General features: G+C 33.3%; 1 protein-coding gene across 1 annotated transcript in view; it reads left to right on the forward strand.

Annotated features, from left to right (window-relative positions):
* Positions 1–17,418, forward strand: part of LOC109080050 (adhesion G protein-coupled receptor L3-like) — a 288,219-nt gene that overhangs the window by 73,723 nt on the left and 197,078 nt on the right. Inside the window, exon 2 of the mRNA XM_042726857.1 lies at positions 6,793–6,985. Within this exon, the coding sequence (XP_042582791.1) occupies positions 6,916–6,985 (70 nt within the window). The 5' untranslated portion in view covers positions 6,793–6,915. The remainder of the gene's footprint in view (positions 1–6,792; positions 6,986–17,418) is intronic.

Here is a 17,418-nt window from a genome sequence, read left to right on the forward strand (position 1 = left end):
TGGTTTTGGATCCAGTTTGGATTCAGTGTCCTACACATGAAACATGCTGGCTTCCCAGGGACTATACGGGGATATTAAAGCTGAATCCAGTGTTTGTGGTAGCTTTTTCCTGGTGAAATGTCTTCGAACTGGTCAGTTTGGAAGGCAAATATGCAGCTTTTGCTGATTTGCATATTGGATATGGCTGAATGAATGATGGAAGTGTACATTTTTACATATCTCATGTTTAAAATTTTGGGTCATTAAGATTTTTTTTATATACTTTTATTCAGCAAGGATGCATTAAATTGATCAAAAACAACAGTAAAGACGTTTAATGTAAATAAATGCTGTTATTTTGAACTTTATGTTCATCAAAGAATCCTGAAAATTTAAATGCATCACGGTTTCCTCAAAAATATTGGGCAGCACAACTGTCTTCAACATTGATAATAATCAGAAATGTTTCTTGAGCTGCAAATCAGTATATTAGAATGATTTCTGAAGATCATGTGACACTGAAAACTGGAGTAATGATGCTGAAAATTCAGCGCTGCATCACAGAAATAAATTACATTTTAACAGATATTCACATAGAATATGGTTATTTTAGATTGCAATAATATTTGACCCTTTTACTGTATTTTTGATCAAATAAATGCGACCTTGGTGAGCAGAAGAAAGGACCCTCTCAATCCTTGATGTTTATTTTTCACACTTGTGTTCATGAGCTCAAACACGTTTACAAAAATGTGGATTTTTTTTTTCTTTTTTTTTTCTCAAAGATGTGGGCGGATCTTTTAAAAGTTCTTTTCTACTTTGTATACAAAATCTTTAAAATGCTCCAATGATCATTATGTTTTTATTTTACAGTAGAGTTTAAAAACCCTATTTGTTATTTGGCACAAAATCATGTTTGTGCTCTTCAGCCAGACCTTTTCTGCACCTCGCCAAACTTTAATAACCTTTAATAACCCTTATATTTTAGTGCCGATAAGCACAGTGATAAAAGTGTTTATTTTTGTTTTTCATCTTAGCATGCTACTTACAATAAAAAATGCTCAAATCTAATTATTACTCTAAAACAATGGTCCCTGCGTGATGTTTCTCGGTTATCTGAGTCCTGCATAGATGTAAACTATAACTAATTAAAGTACATTTATTTGGTGTTATTATGGTGTTATGTCCCCAAAATAAGATTTCAAGAGATTTTCTCAGGTTTATCTCACTTTTAGGTACAAATTTGTCACAAAAATATGGTTAAGCTACTTGTGATGAACATTTCACTTTTTCACTTCTGTTTTAAAGTGGTTGTCAGTATATTAAAAAGGTTTTAAAAAAAAATTTTATGTACATTTTTGTTTTCAAATTATGTTTATATATATATATATATATATATATATATATATATATATATGAACACTATTTTAGTTAATGAAAAATACATTTTTACTATAAATTTAAATTTCTATCTGTAAAAGTCCCAGAGCACCCAGATATGTGGCACATTTGCAACAAGTCGTAATAAATTGTTGAAAAGCACCCCGTTTCTTGATTGATACGCGGCTGGTGTTGAACTGTGATTGTGAGCTTGAACACTGATTTGAATGGCTGTGTGTGTCTAGAGGAATTGTTTTGACTTTCTATCCACAATGAAAAAATCATGCAAAGTGAGGGAACAAGTGCAAATCCCGTGCATCCGTGTTTTCACTCTTTTGAGATAAGCGTGTGTGATTCTTGAGTGAGTGCATGTGTTTATTAGTTTCAGATCCTTAGATGAATTATATTTGCATTTCCTGAACAGAACAGCAGTGCTTTATTTGATACATAAAGGTGTATGTATAACAAAATATGCTATATACCAAATCTCACCTGCTTGAATTTTTGTATCTATATATGTGACCCTGGAGCACAAAAGCAGTGTTAAGTCTCTGGGGTATATTTGTAGCAATAGCCAACAATACACTGGGTGGGTCAAAATTATTGATTTTTCTTTTATGCCAAAAATCATTAGGATATTAAGTAAAGATCATGTTCTATGAAGATATTTTGTAAATTTCCTACTGTAAATATATCAAAACTTAATTTTTGATCAGCATTATGCATTGCTAACAACTTGATTTGGACAACTTTAAAGGAGATTTTCTCAGTATTTAGATTTTTTTTTTGCACCCTCAGATTCCAGATTTTCAAATAGTTGTATCTCAGCCAAATATTGTCCTCCTAACAAACCATACATCAATGGAAAGCTTATTTATTCAGCTTTCAGATGATGTATATATCTCAATTTCCAAAAATTGACCCTTATGACTGGTTTTGTGGTCCAGGGTCACATATCATCGTCCAGCTCAAATCTGCTAAATGCAACTATAAAGCATGAAGCAATGAAAAAATTCAAACATTAACATCAAAATTGCTTTGAGACTATGTTTGATTTGACTTATTTGCAAAACATCTAGATTTGGGTACATTTAAATATCAGGTTTTTAATTTGTGCAAAGGAAGTGCCACCTTTTCATTTTAATTTCGTTCGGTACACATCTTTTAGAAGATGAATGTAAAATTTGTACTTTTTCTGCAGAAGATGTTCTTGCTCATGCAAAAACTGGCTAATTTAATACAAACCAAAGCTGTTTGGTTACCAGCGTTCTTCAAAATATCTTCTTTTTTGTCTTCAGAAAGAAACAAGGTGTCTGTAAATTGTGATTTTTGTGTGAACTGTCGGTTTAGTTCTGTTTAAGTCACTGTAGGCGACAGTAACCTGTTTGAGGAATATGAATAGCGCTGGGCCTTTGAAAGACTGTAAGGATTGAATGGGATTGAGGTTATTCAGCGCAGTGGAAGCGTTACATTCAGCTCCATCAGATAACGGCGGGATCGTGTTTCTCTGTGTGTGTTTGTGTGAGTGAAGCTCTTGCTAATGAAAGCTTGTGTCGCTCCACACGGACAACCACACACACCCTGATCGTTATCATGATATGGACTCTGTCCTACAAACACACACACACAGAGATGTGCAGATAACACACTTCTGAAGATGTGTGGATGAGAGCGCTGCACCTGACAAACTTCTGTCTGTGCCGTTTGTTGAACGTCCTGATATCATAACGAAGAAGAGGATAGCGTTATTAAAAGAATGAAATGTTTTACAAGAAAACCTAATCTTTTTATTATTACTTTTTTTAAGTTTTGGTGAAATCTTGTTTTTTATTAGGAAAACATTTTTTGACTTTAAAAAAAAACAAAAAAAAAAAAGTGGTGTGGCCAGAAAACAACAACAACAAAACAACAGGCATTTATAAAAAGTATTTTATTAACTAAACTAATTGAATAAATAAACATTAAATAGTTAACTAAACTATTACAAATGATTTTTGATAATTGAAACAAAGCTAAAATAAAATATATTATTATTTGATAGAATGAATGAATGAATGAATATCTAAAAATTCATTATAATATTAATATTGTATATACGTAAATGCATTTCATTTTTTTGCTAGACAGAAATGTAAAAAAAAAAGACAAAAAATATTAAAATTAAAATGAAATAATATTAACTTACAAATAATAGCTAATTCAGTATATTAATAAATACTATAATTGTATGGAAATAATACTGAAATAACACTAGGTTAAATAATTTCTTAAAAATTTGCCCTTTTCTTTTTTTTAAAGTAGATTGTTATTTGTCATCAAAAAAAACAAACAAACAAACAAAATCAACTGATTGAAAAATGATTGAAACTATTGATTTCAGTGACATTTTTTGACATGTTTGCGTTTAACATGCATTATAATGTCTTCAGGTGATCTCATACTTAAATATCTGAAACCATCACAAAACCATTAATGTGGTCATTTTAAGATCCAAAGCCAAGTTTGTGAGTTAATGAGCATGTTGCTGGCCCGATACCAAACTTCATTTGGGTGAACATGGAGATGTTGTTCTGGAGAAGGAGAAAGAGCGAGTGTGAATGCATTGGTTTGCTGGAGACGTGTGAGAGGTGTAAGCGCATGTGATCACTTCTGAAAAATCTCACTCTCATTTATAGATGTCGTGAAGCACGTTTACCTCAAATCCCTCGTAATGCGCTGACACTTGTTTGTGTGCATGCGTGTTTAAAGTGTGTTTTCAGCTGCTGTGTGTGGCTTCACGAGCCGCTGTCTCTGTGTCTTCAGTCAGAGCTGTTTCTCTCTGGAAGTGCGTGACAGCCGAACGAAAAGCCCAACGCACTCGCTGACGACAGGGAATCATGGGTCAAAAAAGCCCAACGATTGCGCTGACACTGGGGATTCAGGCCTCGCTTGCTCCTCTGCATCTCCCAGCATGCTCCTCTGCTCTGATTGGCCGATCACACACAGTCTGCACACACACACACACACACACACACACACACACACAGCCAGACAGTTTATTCAGCATCATGCATGAAAGTGAAACACGCATTCTAAAGGAACAGTTGAAAAATTGGACCTTTGAAAGCACAGAACACTTCATGTTGAACGGTCATGCTATGATTTCAAAGACAACAGAAGCATGAAGTGACCAAAAACGTGATCATATTATTGATTGAGTTGAGTTGAGTAAATGAGAATTTGAATATTTGTGGTGAACTAGTGTTATCTTAATAGTTTTTATAAATTATGATTTATAAATATTATAATTACGATTATTTTTATTATTTATTTATTAATGCTTTGAATTAGCTTTTATTTTTAGATTTAATTTTTTCCTTTTAATGTTTAGTCTATTAATATACTGTTTTTTGTTTAATATAATTGAAAATATAATAAAATAGAAAAAATAGAAATGTTGCCTTGTCAACAATATTATTTCAGTTTGAATTACAATTACTATTGTATATTTTATTTTAAGCTGGACTACTAGAATTACTAAAAAATAAATGTATACATTTATTCTCAATCAATTAAAGCTAAAGAGAAGTATACAAACAAGTGACCAAAAATATTTATTAAAACCTTGAGTCAGCTTTTATTTTTGCATTTTTACCTGCTTTTGTCATTTTTAATCCTTTTTTTATATCTATCAGGCAAATCTATCATGTCTGTTTTGGTTTTAGCAAATTTTATTACTTTAAATTATTTTCAGCTAGTTGCCAAGATAACATTTCTAATTTGAATTAAATGTTTAAAGTTTATATATATATATATATATTTATATTTATATAATATTTAGTGGGCCTAATAGTTTAAATAGTTTTAGTTTTTGTTATCAATAATAAAAAATACCTTAAACTCTTTAAATATTGTCAAATAATCTGAATATGGAGTCTTCATAGCTGTCACAGCAGTAGACACTCTTCTTCAGTGTTACTTTAGTTCAGTCTGAAGTGTTTCAGGAGGTTTGAGCCCAGAAGAATCTGTAAACATCAGCACCTCTTCATATCCACTGCAGCGCTCCTTTATCAGCCGGATCCCGAGAGCCGATTGCACAGGAAAAACAGAGAGAGAGAGAGAGAGAGAGAGAGAGAGGGCGAGAGAGGTGTTGAAAGGCTTGTTTCTGAAAGAGCTCACAATGCACTTCCACATGGCTTCAGATCTGTAATAGTGTTGATGTGTGTTCTGCATCTGCGCTTTATGCCTGTTATGATCATCATTTGGCGTTATTTCCCAATTAACACTAAAGCAATGGTTCAAAGCATCATGGGACACACCTCTCAGTTCCCTCGCAGACATGTGGAGTTATTTAGTCTTTCGCTGCCTGCAGGAGAACGTGTTGACTTGTTTTTTTTTTTTTTTTTTGTCTTTGAGTGAAAATGTCCTTGTCAGGTGACCTTTGACCCGGGAGGTCCGTCACTGTCATCAGCGATCGCTCGCTCGTCTTCTGGGAAACAGTGTCAAATACTGTGTGTTTCAGACTGACACATCACACATGTGGTGCTGGTTTTGTGATACACTGATGGTATCAAACGTAGTAATACCATGGTACTATGATAAATTACTGACATATTCTTAACAGCACTTTACTGCTTTGATAGGTTACCTTCTTGTGCTTTTTACTGAGCTGCTACTCTGCATTGCTTTAAATGGAGATGTTTAAGCCTTGATTTGGTTCTTGTTTTGCTCTTTGTGGTAGATATGTTGTTGAGATGGTGTTTGAGATGTTTTTTTGTTTTTTGTTGTAAATAAATGTATTGCAGATTTATTACAAAGTTTTGGGTAACAGAAATACAGCTGAAAATGTTAAATATTAGATGATAGAATTTAAATTGTTTTTTTTACTACAAAACAAAACTATTACAGTTATTTAGATTTAATTTTTTTATATTATATGTTAAATTAATGTATGTTAATTATTTAATTTAGTTTGGTAAAATTTATTATTTTTTTTAAAAACAAAAATTACTAAAACTTTAAATAAAATTAATATGAAAACTAATGAACACAAACAAGTACAAATATTAATTATATTATATTAAATATTAATAAAAATCTCTAATGATATATAGATAATAACACTGATTTGAGATTACCTGCAATGGCCAATACTTTTCTCTTGTGTCTTTTGGCCTATAAAGTTAGTTGCCATGGCAATATTTCAACAACGATGTACAAAAATCACACACACACACACACACACACACACACACACACACACACACACACACCACACACACACACACACACACACACACACACACACACACACACACACACACACACACACACACACACACAGAGTTTCTGTAGTTTTAAAAGTAGATTTAGTTTGTATCAGTATTGACTATTAAAAAACCTGTATGCACTGATCACTAAAACAGTACTGTTCTTCTCTTTCTGTCTTCATAGGTGGCTTTATAATTGTCGGGCAGAAAGAACCACTGAGCTCCAAATATTGAGTGAACTTGCTTCTTTCTCACTCAACCAATCCGCTGCAAGGGGAGGAGCCACACTCGAACCAGCCAATCCAGAATGAGGGGTGGGGCCATGGGGGTTTTACAAGTGCTGCTATTGGCCAGTGTGCTGGAGCCTGCGACTCTGGGTGAGTCTTACGCTTTTATTGCTTTTCTTGTGTTTCCAATGGCTTCTTAGAAGCATTTTAATCCAAAAGCAGAATATATAAAAGTGTTTCAGCAAACGCCAAATGAAGAGACACAATATACAAGATGCAATATGATATACATATGTTGTTAAACAGCATTATCCTCTAATAAGCAAATAACGACACCTATTGGGAAAAACAGTACACTTTTGCAACTAGATTGAATGTCTTAAGTAATGACGACTTAAAATTGGTCTAAAATAAGCTGTTTAAAGTGTCAGCTTGATTATGTTTTCTACTTATTTTAACGACCTTCAGTAGTGCACCTTGAAATGTGGTCAGCTTACTGCATTTTTGGAACAGTATAAACCCTGAAGTTGATTCGGTGAAACCAGCTTCGCTCTTCCTTGAACAGAAAATGACCATAATGGGTGATTAGAGCTGCTGCCATCATTTCAGAGGATATCTGGCCACAGATGCTGGAGAGAGAGGAACGTAATTGTAGATCAGGGAGAAATAAAGCAGAGCAGCAGAAGTAGGAAAGAGGGATTTAGAAAGAAAATTAGACATAGAGATATCTAATAGCATGAGGTCAGTAATTATTTATTTACCATTTGTTTGTGGGTATCCATGTAATAAGGCTCGTCTAATTAAAAAAGCTAATGAGCTGCATTGTTCTGTTTTCCATTCGACATGCATGACATAGACTTACAAGCACACACACATCCAGCGATTTTACCGTCTCCAGATCTGAACTGCTGTAAAGACAAAAGGGAAGCCGCGCTCATGTTTTAAAGCCTGTAGATACTGAAACTTACTGCTGTAATTAAATTACCTGTGGGAGTGTTTTCGTCCTACTGCTGAAGCTTTTCTGTGATATTGATGTCTACAGTGTTTTATTGTTTATAATGTAAATTTTTATGTGAAATCTGAAGGACAAATTTGTGTGCTGCAAGACTGAAAGTCTCTCTTTAGAAGTAAAAAATGTCCTTAGAAAAGCAGTTTGTATGAATGCAAATGATAAATGTCAGGTGAAATTGTATCTATTGATAATATTCTAACTCTAATAAAAAAAAAAAAAAGAGAAATGTTTCTTGAGCATTAGAATGATTTCTGAAGGATCGCGTGACACTGAAGACTGGAGTTATGATGCTGAAAATACAGCTTTGCATCACAGGAATAAATTACATTTTACAATATATTCCCATAGAAAAGAGTTATTTGAAATTGCAAAAATATTTCACAATATTAATGTTTTACTCAAATAAATACAGCCTTGGTATATGAGAAAGATATGTCTTTCAAAAACTAAAGATTTTTTAATTATTTTAAATCAAGTTGATTTTTTAATTATTTTACAGTGGTTTAGGGTTATGTTTGTTTTTCATTGGTGGATATTATTGTTTGTTTTCTATAGAATACATTATAAATATTATACTTATCAGTGTCGGCCGTATAAAGAAGGTTTGAAGTAGATATTGAATGGTTTGAGTTTTTATTGTTATTTTAAGATGCAGGTTGTTTTAGATTTATGGGTAACTGTCGGTTGATGTTAAATTTTGAACCGATATGTGTCTAGTGTAAAACTGAAAATTAAGGTCCAAAAATTAAGAATAAAAAGGCCTCTGACATGCAAGACTCTCTTTAAATTATTTTTAACACATCTTTAATTCTGAGAAACTGTTAGAGTTCATAATAACAACCTTAATATTAATAATAAACAACAAACATAAAAAGTGCTGGGAGCATCCATCAGCAGCATTCTGTAAACTAAGTAAAACTTGCATCCATCAGGCAGCATCCTATAAACAAAAGTAAAAATCCTTAAAGCAAATTTAAACAGCAACAAATGAACAAAATAATGGGAAATAAAGGTAATCTCTCTCTCCTCTCTCCTCTCTCTCTCTCTCTCTATATATAAATATATTCTCTCTCTCTCTCTCTATATATAAATATATACAGTATATATAGCGATTTATGTTTGCAACCCAGAATTGCATTTAAATCACACACAACCCAATTGTAATAGTGTTTTTTTTTTATTTTTGATGTGTTAAACGTTTGTTTGACTGTTTATCACGGCGATACAAACTAGGAATTATAACAGGAATGCGTCCAATCCAGAAACGTGCAATGTGTGAGATTATTGACAATTTACGGTATTAGCATAGGGTTATTGGCAGGGTGCGTATTTTGTGAAATAAACAGAGGGGGGGCATGCTTTTGAAAAATTTTTTTTATGAAAATGTTTTTAATACGACGGAAATTGTACTTTAGTGTGATCTCATTTTAATAAAAACATTGTAAGCCTACGTTAAGGCCCTATTAATTGTAATGATTTAATGTCCACGGTTATTCAAGAACAAATTACATCGAGGCGGAAAGGAAAGCAGCAAAGAACACAACGGAGCTTTTTGAAACTCCGAATCATTTAAAACCATTGCGTCGCAAAATGATTCACTGTTTCGATGCGCTTTCAATTCGGGATCATGAAGCGTTACGCAGAATCATTTGATTTCGATTGGATCTGGACGTCAGAGCAGGGTTTGCATGATGTTTTTATCCCCACCGGGGATAAAAGTTATTCAGCAGAGGCAGGGATGCATAGACCAGAAGGGGGAAAATCCCACCATCCCCCCGGCAAATCGCACCCTTATTAGTCCAAATGAGAGTGGCGGCCGCGGAGAATTAACTAAATCAGGAATAGGGAGCCTCGCAGTCGCGTCCAGGGCATCAGAGCTCGCGCTTGATGGCCCTTTCAGCTCTTCAAAATTGCATAATGGTAAATCTGAATCTGTATGATAAATATTTGCAAACACTGTTTAGAATAAAGCAATATTTCTCAACCAAATATGCTCGATTTTTTTTTTGACTAAGAGCCCTAACGGACATGGACGCTGTTTCAGGTGAAGCTCTGTGAACACAAAAAAAAAAAAAAAAACGCAGCACGACGTGAGTGAATTCATTCGTGTTGATAATCTATTCACAATATAACGGTTAAGTTGGCCGAATGTTGAGAGAAGTAGGTTTTAGTTTCACTATCTCCGCACTGATGTGATGAATCCGTTAAAGCAATCTCACTGCAATGACGGACATTGACACGGAATTCACAGTAATTAAAACTGAAACGGGGCTTGTCATCATAAAGCGGTGCGCTCTGACTGAGGTGGCTGTGTCAGTTGCCCAGATCGCGCATTTCCAAATAAAAATGGGTTTTATCGCAAATCGGTTTTGAAAAATGGCCGATGCCGATAACAATAAAATGCTTAATATCGGCGCCGATAATCGGGAGCCAACGCCGATACGAATCGGATTCGACACCCCTAGTTTGTGGTATTAGAAAATTGATTATAAGTATTATAATTATTAGTTTTGGCAGTCTAAAGAGGGCACTTTGAAGTCTCACACACATGCGTAAAAGGAAAAAACCACACACACACACACACACCACACACACACACACACACACACACACACACACACACAAACACCAAACACACACACACACACACACACACACACACACAAACACACACAAACACACACACACACACACACACATATATATATAGAATAACAATTAGAAACTAGGCCAGGTTGACTGTCAGGGTCTTGAGTAGACATCAAACAGATCAAAATGCTCATGCTTATTACTGTATGTGTGTGTTTGACACAAACCTGCACACGCTCTCACACACACACACACTGAATAAATAACCTGAGCTTCTTCATCTTTGCCATGATGCAACCCTGAGGAAACTCAGCGCGTCTGAAGCAGTGTATGTTTGTCTGCATTCTGATGTCCCTCAAAAGCAAAAACACTTCAGCTGGTCGTATTTATTGCATGGCTCTCTTGGTTGAATTCTGTGGTCAGCTAGTGACTGGGATGTGGTGTAATTTACTGTACAGTACATAGACTTATAGACTTTCTGTGTTCTTTTGTTAGATTAGATAAATGATATGTATTTATTTATTTATTATTCTGCAATGATGCATTGAATTAATCAAGAGAGACAGTACAGATGTTTATAATGATACAGAAGATTTCTATTTCTCAACGAACCAACCCCCCCCCCAAAAAAAATCTATCTATCTATCTATCTATCTATCTATCTATCTATCTATCTATCTATCTATCTATCTATCTATCTATCTATCTATCTATCTATTATTTATATCTGAAGGATCATGTGACACTGAAGATTGGGGTTATGGTGATGATGCTGAATTTTTATTTTTTATCAGAGAAATATTTTCATAGTAGAAAGATGTTTTTTTTTTTATTTTATTTGTATGTTTTATTTTTTTTTTTTTTTTTTATGATAAATGCAGCATCGTTTGGCAGAAAATTACAAAAGCATTAGAACATTTCATCAAATCAAAATTTTTTCAACAATAATGTACATTTATATTGTTAATGCACATTTAGTTAGAAATGCCAGAAAAGGTTATTTTTATGATAGCCATTAAGATAGATAGATAGATAGATAGATAGATAGATAGATAGATAGATAGATAGTGGTATCTAGGATAGATAGATAGATAGATAGATAGATAGATAGATAGATAGATAGATAGATAGATAGATAGATAGATAGATAGATAGATAGATAGATAGATAGATAGATAGATGTCAGTGTAGTCTAATTCTGTTTTGGACCCCATTGACTTTCATTGTATGGACAAAACGATTCTCTCTGGTTTACACTATCGCTGGTCTCCAGACTATAACTCCATCTCGCACGAACATACCAAGAGAAATGATCAAGAATAGTTTTGTGTCAGTCAGGATATTTTTGACGCTCTTAATTTCTTTGTTCGGGGACAGTTGCTAATAGCGTGAGAAGTGTCTAATAATTCCACCGAAGCTCTCCCACTTCTTCTCTTAATTAGTGCATTTTAAAGTTATTTTGACTGCAGGGATTTGTGGCTAGAATAGTGTCCGCTTAACAAGATGAACTGTTAGAAACAGTCGTTCAGGAAAGAGAAAAACTTTGTTTGCTTGGATCGCTGCGTTTCATTTTGTCCCGGCCGTGTGATTGGGATAAAGGTTTCAGAACAAGTGCTATAAATAATTGGCCTTTCAGTAAACCAGCTGGAGCATATAGTTATTTCCCATAATGCAATGCATATGTGCACATCTCAATGAAACAAGACCATATCAGTCTTTACCAGGGTTGGGGAAGCTCGTTATTTAAAGATGTTGCAATTCAGTCAAAATACTAGTTTGAAAGCTACTAACCAGCATTGTTTTACAGCATTTATATTTATTTATTACATGTACTTTTCATGTGTTTAATTTTATTTGACTATAATAATCATGCTGCTAACTGCAAGGCTTAGATTAACTTACTTTCTATATGTATATGTAGTTTTTAGACATTTTTATTTATTAGTTTTAGTTTATTCAACTTAAGTTATTGTAGTACTTCAAGTTGCTGTTTGTTTGTTTACTTATTTATTTCAGTCTTAATTGACTATAATAACTTGGTACAGTAGTAGGAAGGGATAACTTAAGTTATTGTAGTACTTCAAGTTGCTGTTTGTTTGTTTACTTATTTGTATTTATTTAAAAAAAAAAAAAAAAATATATATATATATATGTTTATTTTTTATTTTTTTTAAATATATCTGACTAGTTGTAATCCATTTATTGGTGCTAGTTTAAATTTGAGTTACTTTAAGGTCATGAGAAATGTTTCCATGGCACGTTTTTAGGGTTAGTGGAGGGAGACTCTCGATCTCTTGTTAGTTTTCTGCTCGTGTAACACATTTGAATGCCTTTGCGTGCGAGTGTTGTTTGTTTTCTTCATCCTGCTCGTCGACTCTCATTTGGATCTTTGAATTTTAAGTAACTCTAGTTACAATGAGCCTGAACAAGCTGTGAAAGCAGGACATTTCTGCAGCTTTCTGTGTAGTATGTGCAAACAGACACGTTTTGTGTGGAGAAGCGTGCGATTAAATTACACTTGTACCTTTATTTGCATTTCAAAACTTTTTTTTAGCACTTTAAATCTACTTCGGATGTGGGAAATAGCAGCTTGTTTGTGTGACATCTCTCTCGTGGACACACACACACACACACACACACACTTAGGGTTGTTATACTTGTCAAGTGATTGCAGAAACGTTTTTTTCTTATGCAAAGAGAAACGACAGCTGTCACACTCAAACACAGTTTCCTTGTTTCTCCTCTTCTTCTATCTATCTGTATCTCATTTGCCGGCTCATATCTGGTGTCGTTTTCCCTGGAAATCTTTGTCAGTCGCGGTGGTTAAATGAAGCTGTGATTGTGTAAGCAGGCCGACAGCCGCCTGTGTTTTAGACGACTTTATTAGCCACATAGATGCAGGATGGGTTACAAACACGCTGTCATGTTTGATTATATGATGGAGCTGATCAATATTCACCATATTTCTGGATATCAATCTCTCTGGAGTTTAGCCGGCTGAAGCACGGATGCGTTTTGAGATTGCCAGTGAATTATGTCATCTGTGCTCAGCTGTTCCTTACATTAAAGCATTAGGAATGGAAACAGACATTGGAGTGTGGTAGATCAGAACATGCCTCAGGAAAATAGAGGAGGATTTGGCTGGTAAAAGCTGCATGCATTGTAGCATTGTGAAAAAAAAAAAAAAAAAAAAAAAAATAATCACTGTAATGTGACAAAAAATATATATTACAGTATTTTTGTCTCAATATTTGGTATTTTATTATTGAATCTAATGATAACCACCATCATTTTGTTGCTTTGTCATTATTATTAGTGTTTAGTGTAGTGCATTATTATAAATTTTTTTAAATAATATGTATAAATTAAAAATTAAATGATGAATTATATATAAATTAATATATGGAGCTTCTATTTTCCTATTAGTTTTAGTTTATTTAGTTTATTCTAGTACATCAAGTTAAAATAAATGAAAATGTGAAAATAAAGAAAAAAAGTTTTTTGTTCTTTTTATTTTATTTTTATTAAATAGCTTATTTTTTATTTTAAGTAACATTTTTTTATGGTTTTATTTTTAGTTAACTGCAATTAACAGTTAACTTTTTACATTCGTTTTAATTAATGTTTATTTATTAGGTTTTAGGTTTTGGGTGAAATATGACCCATATGTTTTCGTGAGACTCACTCATAAGTGTGTGCAGTTGGGTGTGAGTACAGTTATATAGATACACATATACTGTATGTTTGTGTTCAAACAGTTATTGTGTGCACAGATGTGTGTGTCTGTGTTTTCTGGAGAAAATGTGTAACTATCAAGCTTTTCATGGAGATATAAAACATATGTATATTTTTTTTTAGGTGTGTCATCATCCTCAGTAAATATGTGTGCTTGTGTGTATTTTGTATTTGTATGTCTGTAATATGCGTGTAATGCATATTTTTTCAGTAAATCCTGAGGCGATTTAACACAAGCGACAGTTTGACTGCTTGGTTATTTTCACGTGCTCAAACACACACACACACACACACACACACACACACACACACACACACGCACACGCGCGACCCTGTATTTAATAATTCAACTCCAAACCGACCACATGTTACTTCTGCAGATTTCATGCATTTATTATTCAGTCATATTATTCAATGCAATCAAGTGTACAACTTTTTCTCAAGGCAACGCTGGACCGAAAACTGCACTCAAGTGATTTCATATGGTCACACACTCATAAATGCACACATCTGTGGAACTAGAGGATATTTGGTCATAGGTGAGACGTGTGTGATGTTAAAATGGTGTGATAGTAAGATTTACAGCCATTCATGCACTTAATATTTAATACTCAGCCCTGCCTAATACATGTAATCACGATGATAAAAGCTGCAGCTCGATATCTAATCACAGTTTTGCTGATGCCCTGCAGGAACAGCCAGATAAAACCAGTGTAAGGTTTAAGAACGACCACTTAAACCAGTCTGGAGTCAGGTTATTATAGTGAACTAAAACTAAAACTTTGAATGAATCAAATGAATGAATGACTTATACAGACCACCACCAGCTGGCAGTTTTAGTTTCTTCTTTATAGTATCTTTTCATTTATTTAAAAATACAATAAAATAAATAAATAAATAAAACATTAAAGGGGTAGTTCATCAAAAAAAAAAAAAAAAAATCTGTCATCATTTACTCACCCTCATGTCGTTTCAAACCTGAATGACTTACTTTCTTTTGCTTGACATAAAAGAAGGTATTTTGAAGACTGTTGGTAACAAAGTTGGCTACCGGTGACTTTCATACTGAGATAACAAAAAATACTGAGATGTTTCTCAAATGATCTTCTTTTATGTTTCATAGTTTAAGTTAGGTTATGTGTAATACGTTTGATCTTGAATCAAATAAAAAAAAAATATTTCTAAAGCTACTATTTGTAATGTCTACTTAATATTTTCTCATTTAACACAATAACAACTTTAAATATTCTTTTGTGGGTGTTTTCACAACCAAATTTAATTAATTAGATAAAAAATGTGTGTGTGTGTGTAAAAACTTTAAATTTAACATGAAAGCAGAAAATATAATAATAAAATCTTATTCAGAATAATTATATTTCAAAATAAATTATTATAACACAAAGTTCGTTTTTTATTTTTATTTTAGCTGTTATTTCAAGCATAGAAGAATAATTAAATAAATAAATAAACAGATGGAAAGATTAGGAATGAAAGCCGATAATATCTTTATTGCATACACGTGGAGATTCAGGAGTGAAACAACTGCACATTTGTTTTAGAGACCCAATTTAGCTGCTTATCGGATGACACACACACACACACACACACACACTAAAATCCCTCAATACAAAGCTGTGTGTATGAACACGTGTCTTACGCAATGCTCCTGTCATATGCATTCTTGAATGCGGTGTGATTGTGTGTATAGATGCTAAGCTGTTTCCCTTAAGGCGCTCTCATTTTGATTTCCTTTTCAAGGCCATTCTTTGAGTATATACAGCACCATAATTGAATGAGACTGTTGTCTACACTCCACACAAACACACAAGCTTTTCATAATAATAAGGATTACCTCCATTTCTGCACGCTCACTCTTTTCATGCTAATAGGACACAACCTGTGAGAATTAATCATCCCAGCTGCCACATTCAACACAAACTCATATCCACATAGAACAAACCTGGTCTGGTTTTATTTTGTTTTGCTTGTGTGTTTTTGTATGTGTGTGTGTTTGTGTACGACTCACACTCTAAGGAGCAGCAGACTAGCGCGCTGTCGTTTGCGTTTAGTGAACTCTGTCTGACAGATTGGCACTTTTTCAGTTCATTCTGAAAGCAGTGGAGCAGAACGGCTTAAGAGACTCTCCTGCTGAAAAAAAGAGCTCAAACTAGCCTGTGGTGGTTTGCTGGTCTTAACTTGCCATAAGCTGGCCTATTTTGGTAAGAAAAAAAGAAAAAAAAATGTGCTTAGTTGTACTGATTGTGCACTTGTAGTGTACTTTGAATCTTTAAAGTATATTTAAAAATAAAACTGTACTTGCAGGTAATATAAATGAAATAAGAGTTTAGTGATTTAAAGAGATACACTTTCCTGACTGTTTCTGAACACACTTTTAAAAAGTGAGCTTCAAATTAAACTTTTGATTTTGAAATATATTTCATGTCAAAGTGCACCTATGATGATTTGCTTTGATGAGTTTTAAAGTACATTTTAAATAATTGCTTTAATAATATTTTGTCATGCTTTTAAAAAGTAAAATGAATGTTGACTAACACACTAAAGCACATGCAGTGTTATTTTAGTTTTATTGATATGCTGTTATCATTTTTTAGCTAGATTTTGAGCTAGATTTTATTTTTACATTTTCGGTTTTCACTTTTTCATTTTTTTCACTTAATTTTTTAAAATATGCCTATATATATTTTTTAATTTAAGTTTAATTGATTCGTTTTAGTTATTATATTACTTCTTTTAAACTTAAAATTAGAAATGCTGCTTTGACAACTTTTTATATTATTTTATTTCATTTAACTTTTATTTTATTTCAGGTAATGTATAGTGTAGTTTTAGTTGTATTTAACTATAATAAGTTAACCCTGAGTACATGTACTTGATTATAATTTTAACTATACTTTGTTATTCGACATTACATTTAAAGTTAATATATTTTAAATGAACTAAATTGCAACTGTTAGATTGGGTCTCCACACCAGATAATAATTAGGATCCAGACCATATCCCTTCAGAAAATATCAGTTTGTCCAGTAACAGAACAACTAGTCAGCAGCACTGTTAATACTCAAACCATGTTAACAGCAAGTCTGGTGTGGTATCCAAAAATACCCAAAACGAGTGTTTAACAGTCTTCTGTCAGTCAAGAAGTTGACAGAGGAAAGCTAGAGAAGAGCAGAAGCAGAAGACAAAGTGATAAAAGGTAACAGAGTTAACTGAACAATCTAAGTTGCGT

Source organism: Cyprinus carpio, chromosome B7, assembly GCF_018340385.1.
Source record: "Cyprinus carpio isolate SPL01 chromosome B7, ASM1834038v1, whole genome shotgun sequence".
Lineage (NCBI taxonomy): Eukaryota > Metazoa > Chordata > Actinopteri > Cypriniformes > Cyprinidae > Cyprinus > Cyprinus carpio.